The following is a 19,969-nucleotide window of genomic DNA, read 5'->3' on the forward strand; positions in this document are numbered from 1 at the left end:
CAAAAGATTAACACAAAGTATGAATGCATCAAAAATATGGGGGAGCATACCCATTAAGCCTATTTTTTTCTAAATACTCTTTAATCTTATCTTGATTGGCTTTTAGCCATCCGTCATCCGGGGTTATTGCAACTTCATCACGATCAGTATTACTTTCAAAGAATAATAACTGCTTCAACATGCTGTCTCGTCTACTGATGAGTTTTCTACGCGCAACAAAAAATCATATAAGTACAATGAAAATACATAGTTTCCAAAATAAGTGATAACAAAAATGAACAAAATAAAACTTACTTAATCGCTGTTATCCTGGCATCTTCAGCTTTGATACGCAGTTCTTCTATAGATAGTGCCTGCAATATCGATATGGTGGTTAGACAAGATCATCATCACTCATGATTAAAATACTAATTCAAATGCAATCCATTTAAAAATGAGCAGGATGATGGGCAAAAATCTCACCTGATCTAAGTCTTGGCTCATCGAATTTGTCACTGGATTTTCTTGAGTTAGTACATCTTGTGTCATGATTAAGCAAATAATTAAGTAAAATGATGATATTGGTGATTGGGAGCCAATGACTTTGTCAATGACTGTCGCTTTTCATATCTCACTACACACTAGCGCCGTTGCGACAGGGGGATGTGAATGGATGGATGTGCTGGAGTCCTGCCCTCAACAATTTTGCAAAAAGCAGTCAATTTTATTTGGGGATATCGCTCAAGCCAAAAGAGTGAGGACTAGACAGAAATCTGCTAGGCAAGAAGCATAGAGAGAACTACGCGCGTAATAACTCTCGATGTTAAGAGAATCACATGGCTTTACGAATGCTAACTATGAATAAGTCGATTTTATTGAAATGTGAAGAAACATTGGATTTTTGCCAATATCAGGAATAGAAAAGCCTATTGCTTCAACTAGGAAGAAATATATACTGAAGGATTGTTATGGATGACTGTTTAGGATACTTTCTACGTGCTTAGATACTTCCCTTTTGCACCTTTGTCCAAAAGAATAATGCCGTGAAACTGCATGTGCTTTTAGATTCTGATATCCTTAAAATGTAACTTTAGCGATTTGTGACTGGCTTCGACAATTTACATTGCCCTGGTTATTATTAAGGGTGGCAAAAGCACTGAGCGTTTAATAAATTATGAGAATTTTAACCCTACGACCCCAGCTTCGCCTCTTGCTATTACCACGCTTTGCGAGAATGAGCACAAATAATAGGACAACGCATATAGAGCGAACGGCGAGCGTGGAGAGAAAGCGGGTAAATACACAGCCCACATTAGAAGAATGTATTCGCAATCTAAATTCCTTTTATCACTGCTGAAGGAGTTTTTCCGTGCAATCCTCCTCTCAACTCATCAAGAAACGCCTACAGTTAAATCGTTTATTTATCAGACAGTTTCTTCCAAGCTGGAATTTTTGCCTGGCCAATGGCTGGATGTACACATTCCTAACGAAAAAGAGGTTGGAGGATTCTCGCTTACATCTACTCCAAGTCAGGCATTGAAACACAACACCTTTGAGCTTGCTGTGCAACGCTCCAATAATCCAGCCGCAGTGCGCTTATGGGGTGCACAGGTGGGAGATGAAGTAAAAGTTAGAGTTGGAGGGAGGTTCTATATTTCTGAAAAGGAGATTCAAGAGGTTCGGGAGGGAAAAAGAAGAATGGTAGCTGTTGCTGGTGGTGTAGGAATCAACCCTATTTTCTCCATGATCTCTACCTTATACGAAGACCCCCCTAAGCTCCCCGTAAAATTGCTCTACTCTGCGCGAACATTTGACGAGCTTCTCTTCAGAGATCGACTTGCAAAGCTGCGGCCGTTAGAAATCAAATATTTTGTGACACGGGAAGACAGCAAGCAAAGGATACAAGAGTCGGATTTAAAAGAGGCAATTGACTGGGATGAACAGGTAACATGTTTTGTGTGCGGGCCACCTCCACTGAACGACCAAGTTGTAGAATGGTGGACAGGATTGAGAAGAAATCCGGAAGATATCAAGTATGAAAGATGGTGGTGAAGTACCACATGCTAGTTCGAAACGAATTCGGCCGAATAGCGCATTTTTAAACTTTTAATAATGAGTAAATATTGAGAGGAGGAAAAGAAAAAAAAAAAAGAAGAGATATAATACAATCTAGTAATAATTTAAAACCCTGGCGGAGAAGTGCGGATGGTTTGCTTTGTGAACTTGGGAACCTTATGTATAGACTTACGATATCCTTTGGATGACCGGTTGAAAACGGTGTACTTATCACGTGCTGCCATTTCACTTTCTATAGGCAATTGCTGTGCAAGCTCCTACAAGCAAAATGCATTTAGCAAAAAACATTCGAAAGTAAAAATATATTTATTATATATTACCAGTGCCTTAAATCGAACTCCTGAATCGGCGAGCGTTTGGATAACGTCATCGACGGCTTTCAAGCGCTTCCTAAGATTGGCTTTGCGAGTCGTGCTCATGCGCCATGGATTTTTCCTAAACGTTAAGGATAAGAAACAGAAGTTTTAATTGAATGCTTAAATATTAGTAATGGTGGTATTTCATCAATAAACGCACCATAGAAGACCACTGTTCACAACGCTAGATACCCGGAATGCACCAAACATTATTGTAATTATTCTAGAGATCTTGCCGAGATTGTATATAACCACAGTTTTTGACAAGAAAATGCTGCGCCACTCAAATTTTGTAAACAATACTTGAATATTGATTGTCCTTGTTAGGGAGAGCCGAAATCCTACCCATCCGTCTTTTATAGCACCATGGTTCGAAAGCCCCCTTTTTCACTTTCGCGGGCTCTTCCGCGGATGTCATGGAACAAATATAATCTCTACAATATTGCAAAGAATCGCGCCAATCCCCCAGAGCTCTCCAATAAAACACTCTTCCAACAAAAGTGGCTATCTAAACGCCTAACACGTGCTTACCATGGTGACGAGCTCTCCGAACGCCAATTCACCAAACTGTTTAAATCCAAGCTCCCAACTGTGACAGGTATCACGGTTGAGGGAGGAGCCAATACTCCCGTGGCATCTTTGGCAGTAGCGGAGCTGGAGAGGCGATTGGACTTTATCGTATTTAGATGTCATTTTGCACCGAGTGTGTATGCGGCGAGACAATTATGTACGCATGGTAAAGTGATGGTCAATGGAAAAAAGGTAAAGTACTATTTTTTTTACACTAGCAAAAACCCATACGGTGACTCTTAGCATGTAAGATATAATAACCCCCTTTACTATATCGTAGATGTCTTATCCATCACACCTAGTAAGAGACGGCGACATCATCACGGTACAGCCTTCTGCCATTTCTATGCTCGCTCGGCCCAACCAACAACCTGGTGCCTCTACGGAAGAAGTTAAATCTGAAAGTGAACAAAACACAGACGCTAATAGTACATCCTTGAAATCGCGCAAGGATGGCTGGGACGTTGAGCATGAATTCAAATATAAGCCATATTCTCAACCGTTTATGTTCATACCGGACTATCTTGAAGTTGACTATAAAGCATGCTCTGCTGTTTTTCTACGATCGCCAGTCGCACGACCTGGTCGAACAGAAATCCCAACTCCCTTCCCATCTGAAATCCACGCGCTTGCGCATGAGTTTTATGCTCGTAATAGAAAATAAAATGATCTAGAATGGCGAGATGTATTGTTTACTGCTACTTTAATCACTTGTTCTCTTGTAAGAAATTTGATATCTCCTTTTCGGAATAGGAAATGGGATCAACTAGACTTCCCTGATGTCTTCATTTCATCTTTTTATCACCTTTACTTTTTCTCCATTTTCCCTTCGAGTTGTATATGGGATCAAAAAATGAAAATATATATATAGATTGAAATCCAGTGATGGCGGTTTTCTGCTCAGATAATCTCTGCACTATATATGAACAAGTCGTTAGCATGAAGGATAGAATATATCAGTTATTGACGGTTTCACAAAAATAATCGATGATTTGTGGTACTATGGGTCAACGATACTTCAGCAACATCATGACCAGAGCAGGGTTTCAATATTTTCAAAGATATTAAGTAAAAGGATTATAGATATTGATAGAAAGCTATAAAAACGTTCTGAAAAACTGAAATAGCAAGGGAAATATACTAGAAAAAAGTATATAATAATTTGATGGTTAAATGCCTCGCTGAGACTTCTATTAACGCCATGGTTATAAAAATATACGCTGGCCTATTTTGTACCGTTATTTACTGCCCAGGAATGATTTCTATTCCGGCCAGTGCAACCATCCCTATTACTTTTTCTAATTTCACGTGTACAAGACCCCCGAGTACATCTATTCCTGTTTCAAGCATCAATCCCTTATTCGACTGCGCACTGATATCGACATCCATAAACGCAGCCCGATCTTGTAGAAATACATTTACAACTCGTGAGTGTGGTTCAACATCACCTAGTGCTGGCTCTATTAAGTGAATGCGAACGGTATAGGAACCATTAGCAATGGGTATGGTATATTCCATCAATTCTCCAGCTCTAAACGTCCCATATATAATTCCACGTTGTGAAGCATTAGGGTCTATTAGAGTAAGTTCAGCTGCACGCATGGGATCAGTCGCATTCCATGTACCTCCAGTAACATAATGATCTGTGTCCCAGAAAGTTCCATCCGTAGAACTGTTCGTTGAACGAGCTCCAGAATTGATACGCACGACAGGGCGATACACCCACCTAACTTCATCGGCTACCTGAACCCCATTAGATTTTTTTGCTGTTGCTACAATTATATTCTCCCCCTCTTTCAACTTCACGTCCCTAAAGAGCACTGTTCTATTCTCCGGAACATCACTCTCGCCAATCACCTCATTATTTAATAATAGAGTAACGTGGTCCATGGTAGTGTATAGCTTGACATCGTTGAGCTGCAGTTGGCGGTGAACAAAGCGACGATTTACGATGTGAACAAAAGGGGATGTGGTCCACTGAGATTTATAAAAGTAATACGCGTCCTTGCGAATCTGTCGATCATAAGTGACGAGCCCTTTGTCATTAATACCGTCCGCCTCGCCTTCATGCCTGGTATCAGAAGCAAAGTCGAATGCATTCTAGCAGAGATTGATTTTAATTTAGAAGGAAATTCGATCATCTAGTAGAAATGGTATCCTACCCAGATAAATTTTCCCCAAATATAGGGTCTAATTTTAAAAGCAGCCCAATTATGCTCATGTACCATTGCTTGCCACTCTTCTGGATGGTAATTCCCTTGAGTATCGGGGTGGTGATTGCCATCATACCCGTGATGGTGAATAGATGCTCCGGCCCCATATTCGCTTACAGCAAAGCGATACTCAGGGTGGGATTCGTGTAGACTCGTCGCCCATGTATCAACTTGTTCTACTAGAGGTTTGTACCTATTTTATTTATGAGAGATATGAAAAAGATGCCACCATTAACAAAATAAATAGCCAAGAATCACCATCCATAATATTTGTTATATGCATGCACGTCAGTGTGATTGACCACACTATCGTCATCCGCCCGACAACAATGCGCCATTGTCGTAAGCCTCGATGGATCCTCCCTGTGTGCAACTTCATTCAATAAAGCAATCACTGGGTCGGTGTTTGTTGTCTTGCGAGGTTCATTTGTTAAGCTCCAGAAAAAAATGGACGGGTGGTTATAATTTTGGCGGATAAGCTCACGCAGTTGTTCGGAGGCATTTTCTGCGAACGCAGTAGAGTTTTCTGTAACGTAATCGATCACAGGCACCTCAGCCCATATACAAAGCCCGTTACGGTCAGCCATATCGTACACGTACTGATCGTGTTGGTAATGGGCGAGGCGAATTGCAGTTGCGCCCATCTTAGAAAGTAAAGATGAGAAAACTCAAATTTCAAAATCTGCAACAATCATTGTATGGACAATAAAATTTACCTCGAGCACGATACTCATGTCTTCCTCTCGATTGTCCTTTGAAATTGCCCATCCCTTATCAATCCTGTCTTGATGGAAACTAACTCCGTGCAAATCGAGATAATGCCCGTTTAGAAAGAACCCTTGTTTAGCATCAATAAAGAATGAACGGAATCCAAGGGGCTGAGAAACAAAATCCACCGTCTCTCCCTCATAAAGTAGTTCAGCGTGAGCTGTGTAGAGATAGGGGTCATTAATACCATTCCACAGATGCGGGTTGGACAATTGTGCTGCAGCAGTGAGCTCTATTGAATCTTTTGCTGCAATGTTCGCTGATAGGGTGGTAAAGTTGAGTACAATTTGGTTATTAGTGTCTACTACTACAAAACGGACTGACACTTGTACCGTGCGTTCTCCGTCATTTTCCAAGCGAGCTAGTGCCTCAAACTCCGCTTTTCTTTCCGTAACATTCTTTGGTGTAAAATATACTCCAGGGCCGCCATGGTCGCGCATAGCAAAATGGGCATCCTTCTTAACACTCACTAACTCTACCCCTCTATAGAGTCCGCCGAAAAAGGTGAAATCGCCTGTCAATGGAGGAATATCTACGTCTCCAGTATTATTGACACGCACTGCGAGAATATTAATTCCATTTGGTCGTAGGTATGGTGTCAAATCAAATCGGAAAGCGGCGAAACCCCCTCGATGTTGCCCAAGATGATGACCATTAATAAATACATCCGTTATACGATTACTACCGTTGAACTGGATATAATGTGCAAGGTCATTCATAGTATTGAGGTTATTGGGCAACACTAATTGTCTTCTATACCACGCTGTTCCACGATAATAGTCACCTATCATAAAGAGAAAGCAGCTTAGATAAACTTGAAGCAAAGGGGATTAATTCCATAGCATCATGTGTACCTCCTTGTTCAGGTGACCCTCCATCTTGCCCATCATAATTATTCCAAGTGTGAGGCAATTCAACCCCTACCCAATCTCCTCCTTCCTCGAAATCCTCTTTTTCTGCTCCTATAACATCAGCTCTTCTGAATGTCCATCCTCTCTCCAGAAGCATATAATATCTCTTCTTTATTGGCTCATATGTTAGTGTTTGGGAACGAGAAGCTGGAGATCGTCCCAGGGAAGTGAAGAGAACAGCAACTATCACCACTGCAAGCAAAAGCATGCAGCCAAATATGCTAAGAGAAAGGGCGGTCTTATTTAATTTCCAAGGATTTCGTTTAGCCTGAGTAATTGTTTGGTGTTCGACATCCTGGTCAGTACTTTCGCCATTTATGAATGGAACCTCTTCATCCTCCTTCATGATTGACCTAAAGAGTCGATCTTCGCAATAATTTTATTTTTATTGTTCTCTGCCGCGCATTTGTGTGGCGAGGGGTCCACAATGGGCAAGAATTAAAATAGAGCAAATCACGAGTCGAAGTTCGAAAACATTGCAGAAATTCTGAAACCGCTCTAATCCAAAGAAAGACAAACGATCCTAGGCGTGAATTCTCGATCAAACCGATAGCGTTTTTATCAGTCGGGGTCAAACATGAGATTACCCCCGGAGTCGAGCAAAAGGTCTTTGTTTATTTCAATGAACGTGGTGGAATGTAGGTATTCGCCTTACATTGCGTATAAACGACTGCTCGTATTATGGTAAAAGCTACACTAGCTGATATTTGAATATCACATGGTCACCATATTGAATTGCTTAAAATAAAGATTGAGATTAGAGATAAAGATAGAGATAAAGGCAAAGTTTGCAACATTCACGACATTACGAGGTTAATGATATCTAAAACTTGTCCCTTTTTCCTAAATGATTCGTAGGAAAGGCACTTTAACCGTGGAAAATTTTTAATAATTAATAATAGATCAGTGTCTCGGACAGCGTTTCTATTATAGATCAAAGCCAATAATTGTATTTTCAAATTATGCTACTTCAGGAAATCCCTTTTTTCTATAAATACCGAAAATTGGCAATATCACCTTGAGAAAGCCTTTCTGGCCCTTCATTCACATCTCAATCCTTTTCTTACTCTCTTTGAAGCCGAACAATTAGTGATATGAATCGTAATGCAGAAGTCCGAGATAGTATATCGAGCAGCATATTCCAAAGCGGCCACACCGCGCTGGATCTAGGGAACACTACCTCCGATGAAAAAATTGAAACTAAAATTCAGTTGCAACCCGATAAAATATCATTCAAAGTTATACTATTGATCAGCATCAGTTTGTGCATAGTCGTCTTTCTTGCTGCCCTCGATCAGACAATTGTAACCACCGCTCTTCCTCGAATTGCCTCTGAGTAAGAACAATTCTAAGCATTCGGGTTGTTGAACTTATTGTTTTTGACTTTATTCTAAAATGAATAGATTTAATTCATTGGGCCTATATTCTTGGGGTTAGTAACAATTATGCATAGTCTGATTTAATAGCCAGTGTTTAACTCCAGTAACCATAGTCGGTACTGCCTTTCAAATCACCTTTACTGCTTTTCAGCCACTCTATGGCAGATTATCGGACATCTTCGGTCGCAAGCCGATCATTATGTTTTTAATTATCGTCTTTCTTATTGGAAGTGCGCTTTGTGGTGCATCTAACAGCATGGTGATGCTCATCGTATTCCGAGCTGTCCAAGGGATCGGCGGCGGAGGACTTTGGGCACTCGCTCTCATTATAATTGCTGGTAATAAAATACTCTTTCTTAACGACCATTTTCTTTCCCATTGATTATCCAACATCATTGATAGATATTGCTGCTCCAGAAGATCAGGGTAAACTACAGGGGATCATTGGGGCGGCATTCACAATCGCCTCTATCATCGGCCCGCTTATAGGCGGTGTATTCACCGACAAGGTCACCTGGCGTTGGTGTTTTTATATAAACTTGCCCATTGGCGCCGTGGCTCTCTTGATGATTTTTTTCACAGTTCGCATTCCTATGCCCAAAGGGTCCATTCTCTCCAAAATTAAGCGCATTGATTTTCTTGGGTCAATCGTTGTCATTGCTATAACCGTGTGTTTGTTGCTGGCCATCAGCTTTGGAGGAAACGAGTTCAGCTGGAATTCGGCCGTAGTAATCGTATTGTTTTGCGTTGGGGTACTTCTAATTGGGATTTTTGTGCTCGTTGAGGGAAAATTTGCGATCGATCCAGTACTACCAATGCGCCTCTTCAAGAACTTAGACTTTGGTCTATTGTCACTTTCGAATTTCTTCTTTGGGATTGGGTTTTTTATTGGATTTTTCTACGTGAGTATATGCACACCTCCCGCATGTGTAGGTACATTGACTAATTATTGTATTTCCGCTAGTACACCTACTATTTCCAGATACTTGGAGCATCAGCCACAGATGCAGGAATTCGATTTCTTCCTATGTCACTTGTTCTTATAGTTGTCAATATTTCAGTTGGGTTTGCCGTTAGCTATTTGAAGAAAGTGAGGCCATTTATATGGGTAGGATTTGCAATTTTACTTGTGGGCGCGGGACTGACCACAACCTTCAGCGTGTCCACGAGTGCATCAATGCAAATGGGTTACACGGTCATTGTTGGCGCGGGAATGGGATTTATTGTTCAAACACTATTATTGGCTATGCAAATTGCAGTAGATCCGTCAGAGTAAGATTGTTTGGCATATACAGATTCAGCCGAGTTGAAGATATACTAATACAAATTTTAATTTTTATTTAAAGTATTTCAGTCGCTACTTCGGCGGGAATGTTCTTCAGGACTTTGTAAGTTATTTTCCCCATCCTTGATTTGATATGTCATTTATTATTCTTTCTCCTTTGCAGAGGCATGTCATTTGGGATTGCAATTGGTGGAGCACTGCTCAACAATCAGCTCTCGACTGGTCTTTCAAAAATTCCCGGTGTCTCCGTTGAGTTGGCTAAAAACAATCTCTCCTATGTCAAAAAGTTACCTCCACAAACCAGAATCCGCGTCCTTAGAGTTTTCGTTGGTGCGCTGCAGTGGGTCTTTAGGTCCGCGCTAATTTCTTTTGGAATAGCCGGAGTGCTGGTATTGTTCATCAAATATCGACCCTTGTCAAAAGAAGCACTGGAGGCACCAATGGAAATGTAGACATTTTGTAAAATCGACTAAACAGTAATGCTGTTTGCGAATCATAGCTACCTATGCATTTATATTTTTTTGTTGTTGCAAGCTAATACTGTATATTATTATTATTTGTAATTAATATGCTTCTTCCTCTCTCGTATATAAATTTAGAGGCTCCCTAGCCCTCTATTTAAATACGCATCGAATTGACTCAATGATGGGTAATATGTCTATTTCTGGGTTTATCAAGCAATTTGCCACTTGTGGATCTAAGACCGAAAAAAATTTTGGTTACTTGAAAATTTTCAAAAAGAAACCAAAATTAAACATTGAAGATTAATTAAATCTGCTTTTTTGATTTTAATATCTTCCAGTAGATTTGCACTCCAAATTTTCCATCCATTTATCGCATACATGAAAAATTTTACAATGTTATCAAACGCACAATCTTTGAGTTTTCAATAAATCGTTGCTTCATAAACTTAGGTAGAGTATTGAAAAATCTCCATAATTTTTAACCCATCCTTTTTCAGAATAAATTAAAGCTTGGCTCAACTGAAAGTGCCTTGAAAGTGTTACTCTCATTAGATTCCTTCGAAACATACTTTGAAATAAATGCGAAATTTATTGAAGTGAAAACTAATTTTGGGTTCAGTTTATTATTCGTACATCCATAAGATTCGACCAATCCATTTCGACCACTTCTTGTGCACTTGTCTCTACAGCATCAACTAAATACGCATCCCCTAGTTCAAATTTTCGTAGTATTGGCTCACCAGCTTCGTCGTATTCGCGAGCTTCATTAGACCAAGGTGAGGCGGCAACGGTGCTCGGGTCAAGTCGGAGAGTCACTGTGTCAGAAGAAGGATTATAGGCCTGTACAGTTGCTACCTATTATATAAAATACGGATAAATAAAGATACCTGTATGTACTCTATATAGTGAAACTTGCTTTAAAATCAGATACAATAGGAGTATAATCTGCCGTCATTTCTAAGATTTTATATGCAATAACTTGACCCACTACTGGCCGGCCAAGTAATTTAGCCATCGCTTCATAATTGTGCTGCCCAGAGGAAATATCTCGATCGTTCGCTATAATGTGTTCAACATTACAACTCGGTTCATTTGCCAGAGCGCTAGCTATTGTTTGGGTTTTAGATTGTACATCTTCATCGCTCTTTTGACGCCAACCTTGTCTCGCAGGAGAATTACGAGGAGTCTCTGGAGAGCTGATTCTATTCCTTACTGATGGATTGGTGGACGTTGGAAGTGAAGCCCTACGTTGCTGTCTGTAATGATGATACCCCTCCTCTTCGACATCGACTTCAGTCACAAAGGCTCGGGCAGGTGGCAACGATTTCGGAGAGCTCTTATTGGCCTAAAGAAACAAAAAGATGATGTAAATACGAAACATCATATTACTCTTTTTGTTTCTTACCTGGACGTTATCCAACGTCGAATCCTCATGAACAACGTCCTCTATCTGATCACTATCAAATCTTATATGCTGTGATCTTTTTCCACTCATTTCTTTTAGATAACCCTTTCTTTTGTTTTTTGTCCCAGAGTGAAGTGGTATGTTAATGGTATTCTCTTCATAACTTTTCGCTTCTTTGGTTTCATTATGCTTCAATCGTCTGACGTTTTCGTCGTCTGACTCAACTTTGTCCATGTCCTTGTTTTCTTCCTGAGATGAGTTAAGTAACTGAAGTAAATGCTTTTTCCGCTTACGGAGGTTGCGTCGCTGAGTTTGAGTGAGTTTGGGTTTGGAGAGTGAGCCTTCTGAAGTATTTGCTAAAGGAGCTTCAAACAGTTGACTACTAAAATAAAGGTGTTAACAAAAGCTAAACTACTGGAATTGGATCCATATAAATGTTAAAACTCGCCTGTCCTTATCGACGGAGGAAGCCGCGTCAACTTCTGCTTTGCTAACATCATTATCTTTTCTTAAAGCATCCTCTTCTGTCGTTTCACAACAAGTATTCTCTTGCATATCCTCCTTTTCCTTAGATCTTTTATGCTTTTTTTTCCTTTTTTTCCTTTTTTTTTCTTTTCTCATTTGCTTGAGTATCTCTTAATTCGTCATCACATGACTTCCTTTTATGATGCAGAGTGGGAACATTTCGTGCGTCTGAGTGCCTATTCGCGCCTACTTCTCCGATATTAGTCGCTTCAGAAAGAGATGTTTGGGTAGCAAAATCGAGGTTTTTAGACTTGACGCTATAGATAGTATAAAAATATATCAATATTAATTCACCAGTCAAAGGTAGAAGCATGTTTTTCACATATTTCAGAGAAAATTCAATTCAGCCCGATATATACCAAACGAGATCATTCTCTCTCAGCAGTTCAACTGCAGGAGATCTGGAGAAAAGCGCATAGCCATTCAAATGTAGCTCCACTTGTCCAGGTAATTCGAAGTCGCGAGCGATTCTCTCTGCAAGTTCACTTATGGATTCGTCATCGTGTTTAGATGTGAAAGGGGAGGTTTCAAACGAAGCTGGTGAAGGACGTGAGGCAATATGGTACCAACAGCTTTCGAATGTCAGTGGGTGCTCAAAATTGAGCCTAATCCTCATCTCTATTAAGTAGAGCTTAACAGCTGATCTCGAGGCTAAAAATAACAGTATAGCGAATTATTACAGCAGTCACATATATACACCAAGAGATTTTTAATTTCGGTCATTTCCTAGGGAAGAAAATTTTCTCTTTTCTAGGTTCCAATCCTGAACAGATATACTGAATTTGGGAGATTTCAAGTTGGATCATACATATCACATTTAGAATGACATCTCAGCATCGATTTTTAGGAAAATCTACACTTGGGAGGTGAACCAGTCGAGGCAGGGAAAGTTTCTTTACCAAGAAATAATACTCGTGCCCGGGAATGGTATCACTTCCTTTCGATGAAAAGAGAGTATACTTTGTCCGATTTTTCCGATCTATACAGAGCATAATTAAAGGAGAATTTGCTCTGTATAGATCGCTATATAAAACCTAAAGGGTAGATGGATTTATTAATATCCAGCCAGGTTGTTACATTAATAAAGAGATAGATAGTTTGTTTCTTGGTAATATAAAAACAGTGGTTATCACTACAAAAGCCAGGCTAAAAACATAGTATAAACAGTCTTAGCAAGGTATTTCATAAGAATGTCTTATATAATCATGTGGGCAGGTATTGAAAGTAGCTCTTTGGCATTCATGTCAAATGGAAGAGTGATTGACACGGAATTCGAAATACTCGTCACCTCATGATAAAATCCAGGAGGTGTATAGAGGACATCACCCGGACTTAGGTCCACAACCCAAAGCTCTGACTTCGACATTTCAGGCCAGCGCGATAGTACATTATAGACACTCGCTGTGATTTCTTCAACTGTACGCTTGATTGCATGATGACTAAAGCATTTTCCGAGCCCTCGCACCCTACTTAAATGAGTTGGTCCTGACACACCATTGCATGGATAAGGACGCACACCATCCTCTTCGGGAGATTGGAGCACAAACCGCTTCTCACCTGAAAGCTGAACAAGCAGGCCATGGCATCTGTCATAGTGCAAAGGAGTCACGCAGCCCGCAGTGCTAATCCATATACGCGTTAATTCAGCCCGAATTATGTCTTTCTCATTCTCACCGAAAAATTTGTTAGACAGCTCCGAAATACCAACGTGTTTCTGGAGCATATGTTCGGTTAATTTTCCTCGGTAATAGAATCGCTCTTCATTTACTCCACCATTGAGCACGCTCTCGAGCGTAACTTGTCTCTTTACGGCAAATTCTTCATTGTCTAGGAAATTCTCCTTATCAAGCGCCTCTAGAACTTCTATCATAGAGTTCATATCATTTTTCGACTCCTTATTCAAATACTGTATGATCTCTTCAGCGAGAAAATGCGGGCTTGACCATTTCATCAGGTTAGCTTTGGAAATCAGCCCGCGCAATAGCACAGGCCGTTTCCCACGATATCGGTGTTGAAAGAGTTCGGGACTTAACTGATGCGCGCTTAGGGTGTCAACTGCGCGCGGTCTTAGAAATGAGCCCGACAAAAGCGCGTCGCCTGCCGTCATAGCAAAGCCTAAAACAGTTTAGTTCCTCCATAGATCTACATTTGTTTATTTGAATGATTTCACTTGTTGCGGGCAGCATCTTTCGAACTCCGCAAGTAAGGTGAAGCGCGTTCCTGGATATACCTTCGCATATTGCCGCCGCGCGATCTATCACGTCTTGATCGTCCAACTCCTGATTTAGGCTACTTGGCGAACAAATCTATTGCTTTTACACGCTCCCCTTAGTTTCAATTTAATAATGATAGCAATACCCTAAGCCTATTTGTTCGTGTAATGGAAGTGTTTGTTGTGAAATCTGCTGGAGATGCAAAACCTCCAACCCCACCCATCATCCGAAGCACCGCGCCAGCGAATCCAGCACCATCAACAGGAAGTACTGGCAGGAGGCGAGCTAGAAAATCAGAGATAATGAAAGTCACTCCTCTCGTAAGCCATTTTTTACAACTTTTACAGATAGAGATCATTCTTGAATGCAATGAAAGAACCACTCACATTGGCTGCATATTCACCCATTTAGCTTGAATTAGAGCGCATTTTAGGACTCACATCTTCTAGTTCCGCCTGTATCGCAACTGCACCTGCTCTCGATCTTCTGGCGTATGCCGCTGGATCTGTCACTGTGCTTTATAACCACCGCAAGAACAAGCAAATCCGATTTCTAAATGCCGACAGCTCTGTATCAATTACTTGTCCCTCTCCAGCACAAAATGGAACCTGGTCATCTAGCTCGGGAGTCAGTCCTCTTAATCGAATGAATGAACCAGGCTCTTCCAACAATACCCCCAATACTACTAGCTCAAAAAATCCTGCAAATCAACGACCCAAGCCGATTGTGAGCCTGGCGTTCTCTCCAGATGGGGAGTATCTGGCCGTTGGTGAAGTAAGAGGGATGTTCCTGTAGACATATTCCTAGCTTTTAACAATTATCTTATATAGACTGGGCACCAACCGCGGATATTAGTATGGGAAGTGAAAACTGGCAATCTTATGATGGAAATGCGGGGTCATAAATATGGCGTTCTTGCTCTCGCTTTCTCTCCACAGTCAAAGTTTTTGATATCACTAGGATATCAGGTATATGTGTTATCTACTTGATTCTGTTACATTCCTTACACTAATGAGTATTTGATAGCACGACGGTTTCTTGAATGTCTGGAATTGGAGGACCGGCCAAACAGTTGCGTGTAATCGAGTCACTTCAAAAGTATCTATTGCATTGACGCAATCCATTTAGCAAACACCTAACCGACTTTTCCAAATTTTATTAGGTCAATGCTATCTCTTTTTCACGAGACGGTACTTATTTCGTAACAGCTGGTCTCCGACACTTTAAATATTGGTATCTCGACTCGAAGAAAAACAGCACGAATGCCCCGAAGAGTCAAACGCAGAGCCGTCAGATCCTGGATGGTCGCAATGGAATCTTGGGGGATTTTAAGAACCACAACTATGTCGATGTTGCATGTTGTAAGATATCAGATAACGCCTACTGTGTTACAGCCGATGGAATATTGTGTTTGTTGAACGAAGAAAGATCCATGGATAAATGGGTTGATCTCCAGGTGAAATTTTCTCCTATCTATTTTTTTCGACACTGGTGGTGGCAAAGCTTATAGGGGTGTTTTTATCTTGTTATTTACAGGTGACAACAGCATATTCGATTGACGTATCAAATCAGTATGTTGTTTGTGCATGCTCAGACGGTATTATTCGGTAAGCAGAATTAGTTTTCATCGCAAAGCTTATCCTTCCGCTAATAATTTTGTACGGTAACTACCAAGCCTCTTTGAGCCAGTGACCCTCGTTTATCGGGGAACTCTCCCAAAACCTCATCCTCTCGGTATCGATATTACAAAGCAATTTGGAGAGTCATATCCAAGTAGTCGACAGGACGACATTTATCCTGACACAATCGCTACATGTCTAGACGACTCTATTGGCAAAGTATTTGCGATCTACAGTGATCGCAGTTTGTTTATTTGGGACATCAATGACATTAGCAAGATTAGGAAATACAGGAGCTTTTTGTTCCATAGTGAATGTGTGTGGGGCGTAGAGGTATATTTTAGCTAAATGCCGTCTCTACCCATATTGTATTTACTATTGTTTATTTATAGATGCTTCCGATACATGATTCTCCACAGAGTAGCCGTAGTTCCAACCATAGGCGATTGCCAATGGTTGGCAATTTTGTCAGCTATTCAGCCGATGGCACCGCTCGCTTTTGGAATATTGATTCGCTTAATCCCAAAGATCCAAACTCGAACGTCGAGGCTAACGTAAAATCAACCTCGGCTGAAAACAACCAAAATAAATCCTCCAATAGTGCCTTACGAAGAAACATCTATAGCAAGGAAATGGTCAATATGTTATTTATTGATCCGGAGAGCGCAGAGGGAATGAGGCGAAAGGAAAATGGTAATTTAAGAAATTTTGGTCACATTAATATATATTAATATTTTTAGTTATTACTTAGAATTCTTGGATCAAAATACATCCATCACAGGACCTGATTACGGTATTCGCGCACTGAGGATAAGCTCTGATGGCAAATTAATGGCAACAGGAGATCGCGCTGGAAACCTGAGGTGAGTAACTATACATGTTGTTTTTCCAGTTTCTCTATTAATAAAACCTCACTTTTTCTTATATGATTAGGGTTCATAATCTTGAGACATTCGAGCTAATCACCTATCAAGAAGCTCATGACGCTGAGATAATGACTATCGACTTCACGCGGCCTAGACGAGAGGGTTAGAAATCGAACAGAATACTGAAACTTTTGATCACAGCGCCTTATTTTTTCTTACAATTTTAGAGGAGCCTTATTATATTGCAACGGCTAGCCGAGATCGTCTATTGCATGTCTTCGATATTCGTCAAAATTATCGGTTGTTGCAGACGATGGACGACCACTCGTCATCCATAACGGCGGTGAAGTTCTCTGATGATGGAAGCCGGCTTGTTAGCTGTGGAGCTGATAAGAGCATTATTTTCCGGTGCTTCTTGGAGGTATATGGATTTTATCTAAGGTGTATTTGCTCAGAATACTAATTCATATATGGAACCTAGAACGAGGATCCCCCTTATGCAACTTACCATAATAGTAGCGGTCGAGCGACCGTATTTGACATGGATATGAGTAATCTTCATCGGTATATTGCCACTGTATCCAGTGATAGGCGATTCAATCTGTTCTCAATCGACTCTGGCAAACCTGTTAAAACCTACAAGCCGGATACAGTTGATGAGCTCTCCAATGGCGTCGAAGGTGGATCACTCATCAGGATATCCCTCGATCCCTCTGGAACATTTGCAGTTGCATGCAGCTCCGACAAGAGTATCCGTCTTTTTGATATTCGTACGGGGCATTGCCTCACCCGGGTGATGGGACACTCAGAGCTTGTAACCTGTGTCAAATTCTCACAAGATTGCTCGCGCGTAATCAGTACGAGCTCGGATGGGTGCATTTTCATCTGGCGATTACGACCGGAATTTGTGCGCAAAATTCAGCAAAGAATCGCCGAGAGATCCGAGGGAGAGCGTCGATCGATGTCGCCCCAGCTTGGAAGCGCAGAAAATGAGTCCATTGAATGCGATAGCAGTAGTAAAAAAGACCCAATAAATCAGCATAAACAAGTGCGTCGTACATCAAGCATTGTGCTGCGAAAGGCTCCGCGCACCTCTTTAACATCACTCTCACCAACGGAACGGAAGAACGACGACCTCTATAACCGCCTATCTTCTTCCGTCTCAGCCACCACCAGCACCTCCACTACAACTCAGAGAAAGAGATCGGGCAGCGCTAGTGAGGGTGGGAAAATCACCTCTAGCCCTCAGACCATTTCTCATCACTCAAACGTAAGACGGAGTCGCGAAAGTTTAGCACCTGAGGATAGAAGGCAAAGGCGTACAAGCATGCCACCAAGTCGAGGCAAAGAGGACCCAACTGTGAGCGACCGTGGGGAAGGGGGCGGGCCAGTCAAGCGTGGGGGTGTAATGGCACCTACTAAATCATGGAAACAAAAAACAGCAGATAACCAGCCATTCAGTATTAGCCGCCGGGCTCCTGCCGAGTCCACCAAAGTTCCAAACGATGTGGATAGTCTATACGCTCCAAGTGTGACTACGCCTAACACCAGCCCGGCGGTTGATACGCAAAGAGAGCCGCTTTTCTCGGAGTCCGTAAACCGCTCCTGTGATGAAGAGCATCAAGGAGCCTCCTTAGAAACTGACACAGAGCAGAGAGATTGTGTGTACCAACAGGATCCAATGACTTCGCCGGCTGAGACCCGTTCTTCTTCTATGCCTGAAGAGCAGCAGTATACGAGCCAAAATGTGAAGCCACCGTCACGCACCTCTGGATCAGAAGGCGACTCGGAAGACAATGAGTTAACTGCTTCTGAATACTCTCTTGAGGATGATGGAGATGAATCCGATTCGGATGGTGTGGATGACGTATTGTTAGAAGATGCATTAGCGCTGGATTTAACTGGACAATTCCCGGTCACACCACTACCAAGACGCTCCGTTGTTCGACGGTTTAGTAAACAATTGGAGGATGGGGACTCATTGCCTGGCCAAAACGACGAAGATAAAGATGAGGATAATGATGGAGAAACAACCCCTTGTGGCGATAGGACCTCTGACGACGAAGACGAAGGGTCTCTCGTGGATAAATCAAAGCACTCTCGACTTGGAAAGTCTTCACATCGATTCTCGCGGCTGTTGCAAGAAGACGACGATAACGAGGATATAAGTAAGAAACTGGAATTGTATCTGCAACAGCCCCACGAATACAGGACCACCACACCCGCTCACTCGGTATCTGCCACCCCGCGGCCACCTAGCTCGTCGTCTACGGCCACCGATCAGCATACGCCTGGTTCTGCTTCAACTCCTGGGTTATCCGATAGCGCAAAGAAGCGGCTTAGCTTTTCATCGATGTTTTACCTCTCTTCAGAGGAGGAGCCCAAGAACGGGTTAAAGAAATATAGCGTGCCCTTTTCGATTCGGCTGGCTGAGGCCGCAGAAGAGCACCGCACGACAGTGGGGCAGCACCTACCAACAAGCCCTCTACCGGAAGAGGAGAGTGTGTTCCACTCACCCACACCGAATCCCGCCGCCGCAAAACCAGACCAACTGATAGACGGAGGATTTGGCCATAAAACCTTCATTAAAACTGGTAATAGAAAAAGGGAACTGGGCTTGGCAGAGAAAGAAAGCGCTAGGCGAAGGTTGGCATCCATCGGCCTTTTGCCCCCTACGCCCAAACACTCTTCTATTAAAAGGGATGAGGATGGGCAAGGGTCTAAGCAGGAAACATCCACTGCAAGGACACAAAAGGAGCTCAAACCGATTGAAAAGAAAGAGGAGAAAAACGAAGATGGCTCATCGGAGATACCACAAGAAGCGGTAGAGGAGAGGTTGAAAACAACGGGTAAATATACACTTCCACCCTAATACCCACTGGTTAAAAAAATTTATTCGTATGCATTACTTCGCTTAGCAGGTGAAAATAAAATCGACCCAGTAGAAAGTGCGGAGAGGGATACGGCCAAAGAAAATATTATCGACGTGCTCGAAGCCAAGCTTGAGGAAGTTGCCTCTCTCGTTGAGGACACTCTCTCCAACTACACCTCTCTACTTTCCACAAGGCCTGATGCTATCTCTCGTGTGGAAAACAGGCTCTCTGAGATTGTAGAGAAAATCAGGTATCGTGCAACAATCCCTAGTAAGTCAGCCTCGGTCACGGATACAGCCAGTCCCGAAAACCCCATCATTCATGCAATGCTGGAGAGTTACTCGGAACAACTGTTACGCTTGGTGAGCGATAAATTGGAGAAGGTCGGAAATAATTAAAGGCACCCATCTCACTTTATCATTTTTAACCTTGATTTACACTACCAAATTTTTTTATAATGCCACTAT

The 19,969-nt window shown here is 41.8% G+C and overlaps 9 protein-coding genes across 9 annotated transcripts; 4 read left to right on the forward strand and 5 right to left on the reverse strand.

Annotated features, from left to right (window-relative positions):
* Window positions 1-28: 28 nt before the first annotated feature.
* VTP21DRAFT_1261 (uncharacterized protein) lies at window positions 29-528 on the reverse strand (the record flags this gene model as incomplete). The annotated part of the gene is made up of 3 exons (XM_069391329.1): window positions 29-206; window positions 295-353; window positions 463-528. 3 exons carry the CDS (start codon window positions 526-528, stop codon window positions 29-31), a joined length of 303 nt encoding a protein of 100 aa, XP_069251382.1.
* Window positions 529-1,153: 625 nt separating this feature from the next.
* VTP21DRAFT_1262 (uncharacterized protein) lies at window positions 1,154-2,031 on the forward strand (the record flags this gene model as incomplete). The annotated part of the gene is made up of 2 exons (XM_069391330.1): window positions 1,154-1,273; window positions 1,339-2,031. The coding sequence occupies 2 exons, from the start codon at window positions 1,154-1,156 to the stop codon at window positions 2,029-2,031; spliced, it is 813 nt and encodes a 270-aa protein (XP_069251383.1).
* A 128-nt stretch (window positions 2,032-2,159) lies between these two features.
* VTP21DRAFT_1263 (mitochondrial 54S ribosomal protein mL60) lies at window positions 2,160-2,621 on the reverse strand (the record flags this gene model as incomplete). Its single annotated transcript, XM_069391331.1, has 3 exons — window positions 2,160-2,312; window positions 2,376-2,490; window positions 2,572-2,621. 3 exons carry the CDS (start codon window positions 2,619-2,621, stop codon window positions 2,160-2,162), a joined length of 318 nt encoding a protein of 105 aa, XP_069251384.1.
* A 156-nt stretch (window positions 2,622-2,777) lies between these two features.
* Window positions 2,778-3,645, forward strand: VTP21DRAFT_1264 (mitochondrial 37S ribosomal protein uS4m; the record flags this gene model as incomplete). The annotated part of the gene is made up of 2 exons (XM_069391332.1): window positions 2,778-3,173; window positions 3,262-3,645. The coding sequence occupies 2 exons, from the start codon at window positions 2,778-2,780 to the stop codon at window positions 3,643-3,645; spliced, it is 780 nt and encodes a 259-aa protein (XP_069251385.1).
* Window positions 3,646-4,223: 578 nt separating this feature from the next.
* Window positions 4,224-7,219, reverse strand: VTP21DRAFT_1265 (uncharacterized protein; the record flags this gene model as incomplete). Its single annotated transcript, XM_069391333.1, has 5 exons — window positions 4,224-5,081; window positions 5,144-5,387; window positions 5,453-5,838; window positions 5,911-6,746; window positions 6,817-7,219. 5 exons carry the CDS (start codon window positions 7,217-7,219, stop codon window positions 4,224-4,226), a joined length of 2,727 nt encoding a protein of 908 aa, XP_069251386.1.
* Window positions 7,220-7,967: 748 nt separating this feature from the next.
* VTP21DRAFT_1266 (uncharacterized protein) lies at window positions 7,968-9,989 on the forward strand (the record flags this gene model as incomplete). The annotated part of the gene is made up of 6 exons (XM_069391334.1): window positions 7,968-8,209; window positions 8,277-8,305; window positions 8,366-8,590; window positions 8,655-9,154; window positions 9,217-9,524; window positions 9,701-9,989. 6 exons carry the CDS (start codon window positions 7,968-7,970, stop codon window positions 9,987-9,989), a joined length of 1,593 nt encoding a protein of 530 aa, XP_069251387.1.
* Window positions 9,990-10,494: 505 nt separating this feature from the next.
* VTP21DRAFT_1267 (uncharacterized protein) lies at window positions 10,495-12,547 on the reverse strand (the record flags this gene model as incomplete). The annotated part of the gene is made up of 5 exons (XM_069391335.1): window positions 10,495-10,569; window positions 10,635-10,856; window positions 10,933-11,346; window positions 11,407-11,785; window positions 12,291-12,547. 5 exons carry the CDS (start codon window positions 12,545-12,547, stop codon window positions 10,495-10,497), a joined length of 1,347 nt encoding a protein of 448 aa, XP_069251388.1.
* A 579-nt stretch (window positions 12,548-13,126) lies between these two features.
* VTP21DRAFT_1268 (uncharacterized protein) lies at window positions 13,127-14,038 on the reverse strand (the record flags this gene model as incomplete). The annotated part of the gene is made up of 1 exon (XM_069391336.1): window positions 13,127-14,038. One exon carries the CDS (start codon window positions 14,036-14,038, stop codon window positions 13,127-13,129), a length of 912 nt encoding a protein of 303 aa, XP_069251389.1.
* A 273-nt stretch (window positions 14,039-14,311) lies between these two features.
* Window positions 14,312-19,900, forward strand: VTP21DRAFT_1269 (uncharacterized protein; the record flags this gene model as incomplete). Its single annotated transcript, XM_069391337.1, has 13 exons — window positions 14,312-14,464; window positions 14,556-14,918; window positions 14,975-15,112; window positions 15,171-15,242; window positions 15,307-15,600; window positions 15,681-15,751; window positions 15,820-16,096; window positions 16,156-16,456; window positions 16,515-16,626; window positions 16,697-16,791; window positions 16,857-17,050; window positions 17,111-19,478; window positions 19,548-19,900. 13 exons carry the CDS (start codon window positions 14,312-14,314, stop codon window positions 19,898-19,900), a joined length of 4,791 nt encoding a protein of 1,596 aa, XP_069251390.1.
* Between the last annotated feature and the right edge of the window lie 69 nt (window positions 19,901-19,969).

This window comes from Calcarisporiella thermophila (assembly GCF_041956535.1).
Source record: "Calcarisporiella thermophila strain CBS 279.70 unplaced genomic scaffold VTP21scaffold_11, whole genome shotgun sequence".
In the NCBI taxonomy this organism is placed as follows: Eukaryota; Fungi; Calcarisporiellomycota; class Calcarisporiellomycetes; order Calcarisporiellales; family Calcarisporiellaceae; genus Calcarisporiella; species Calcarisporiella thermophila.